Genomic DNA, 2,006 nt, shown 5'->3' on the forward strand with positions numbered 1-2,006 from the left:
GGAGAACCCGGAGAGAACCCACGCTGCACGGGGAGAACATGGAGACTCCACGCAGGAAGATCCCGGGTGTCCTCACCGGGACGCCAACCGGCGACCTTCTAGCTGTGAGGCAACAGTGCTAACCACTGCAGCATGAAATGAACAATACAATAAAATTAAAAACATCAACTACACAATAAAAATAATAATAGCAGTAATCATAAATAAATAAAATATGTAAGTAGGCAAAGAAATAAATAGTAAAAGAGAATCAAATGAGCCATAACATAAATAAAGGCTCAAATGTCCACTGCACAATAAAAAATAGACAATAAAAATAATAGTAATGATAGTAAAAAATAAAAATAAATAAATAAGTAAATCAATAAATGGTAAAAGAGAATAAAATGAAAATAAAATTACATTTAAAAAATCAACTACACAATAAAAATAGACAATAAAAATAATAGTAGTAATAGTAAAACAATATAACAAAGATGTAAATAAGTACATCAATAAATAGTAAAAGAGAATAAAATGAGCAACAGCATAAATAAAGGTTTAAACATCCACCACACAGTAACAGCAGTAATAACTACGGTACGGTCTGTCAGGTTTACTGTCTCCAGCTTTGTGTCCCTTTAACCGTCTGTGCTGGTTCCTCATGATGTTCTGATGTTCTGAGCCCAGCTGTGTGGTCCGGTGTGTGTCCTCAGAACGACACGTGGGGCGTCCAGTACTCGTACGCGCTCTTCAAGGCCATGAGCCACATGCTGTGCATCGGCTACGGCGCCCAGGCTCCGGAGGGCATGACCGACGTGTGGCTCACCATGCTCAGCATGATCGTGGGCGCCACCTGCTACGCCATGTTCATCGGCCACGCCACCGCCCTCATCCAGTCCCTGGACTCGTCCCGGCGCCAGTACCAGGAGAAGGTAACCAATAATCAATTGATCAACTATCAGACGGTCAGTTTGAGTCAATTCAGTCTCATCATTTTACAGAAAACCTCTGATTCTGTGTTCAGCTCCTTAGATGTGGATGTTTACAGGTTCCACATCATTCGTGGTGCTCCTCGTCTTCATGAAAAGTTTTTAGTAAAGTTTTTTAACATTTTCTGACATTTTAAAAACCAAGACGACATAATCAACACATTAACTATGAAGATAATTAGTAGTCATGAAAAGTCATTTTTAGAACTAAATGTTGTTTCTGTTTCCAGCTTTCTAAATGTAATGATTGACTGTCCTTCTCTTTCCTTTTTAATAATATATATACATCATATGATTATATATATATATATTATTTATAATAATACATGAGAACAAGTCATGTTCATGTAATTATTCACTTTGCTGTCAGATATTAAATGAATGTCATCTGTTGTAAATCACACGTTCATAGTTTGAGCAACTTAACAAGAAAAATTCTGGTTTTCTGACGTAATCTAATCATTAGTTGTGTTCCTCATAACTAGTGTTTCCTACTATTTATTACAGTATTTTAATCACATTTCTTCGTTTTATCAACCAAACAACTCGTCCTCGTTCAGTAGCTTCTTAAATATGAACATTTTCTGGTTTCTTTAAACCTCTTTAAGACTAAACTGGTGAGAAAGTCTTTAAAGCCTGATTTCTTTGAAGCAGCAGTCAGAAACTCGTCACTCTCAACATGTTCTGACATTTAAAAACAATCAACTAATTACCTGACTATGGGAATAATTACTAGAGATGAAAATGTCACGAAAAATGTTTAAACATTTGAATAATTTTGGCATTAATTCACCACTTGAGTCGTTTTTTAGACTAAATGTCGTTTCTGTTTAGAACAAATGAAAACAAGTCATATTTGTATTCTAATTATTCACTAATTAATGATCTATTTTTAATAGTAATTATTAGTTTGAGGAGTTTTTAATAAGGAAACATCTAAATTCTGTGTTTACAGCATCTTCAGTGTGAATTCTTTCTGGTTTCTTTCCTCCTCTGTGACACTAAACTGAACATTTCCACCGTTTTCTGACATTT

The 2,006-nt window shown here is 35.3% G+C and overlaps 1 protein-coding gene across 1 annotated transcript in view; it reads left to right on the top strand.

Moving 5' to 3' along the window:
* LOC103364950 (potassium/sodium hyperpolarization-activated cyclic nucleotide-gated channel 3) overlaps positions 1 to 2,006 on the top strand; it is a 23,710-nt gene that overhangs the window by 13,897 nt on the left and 7,807 nt on the right. Inside the window, exon 5 of the mRNA XM_008292253.1 lies at positions 696 to 914. Within this exon, the coding sequence (XP_008290475.1) occupies positions 696 to 914 (219 nt within the window). The remainder of the gene's footprint in view (positions 1 to 695; positions 915 to 2,006) is intronic.

The sequence above is a fragment of the Stegastes partitus genome, unplaced genomic scaffold, assembly GCF_000690725.1.
Source record: "Stegastes partitus isolate 25-593 unplaced genomic scaffold, Stegastes_partitus-1.0.2 Scaffold797, whole genome shotgun sequence".
Lineage (NCBI taxonomy): Eukaryota > Metazoa > Chordata > Actinopteri > Pomacentridae > Stegastes > Stegastes partitus.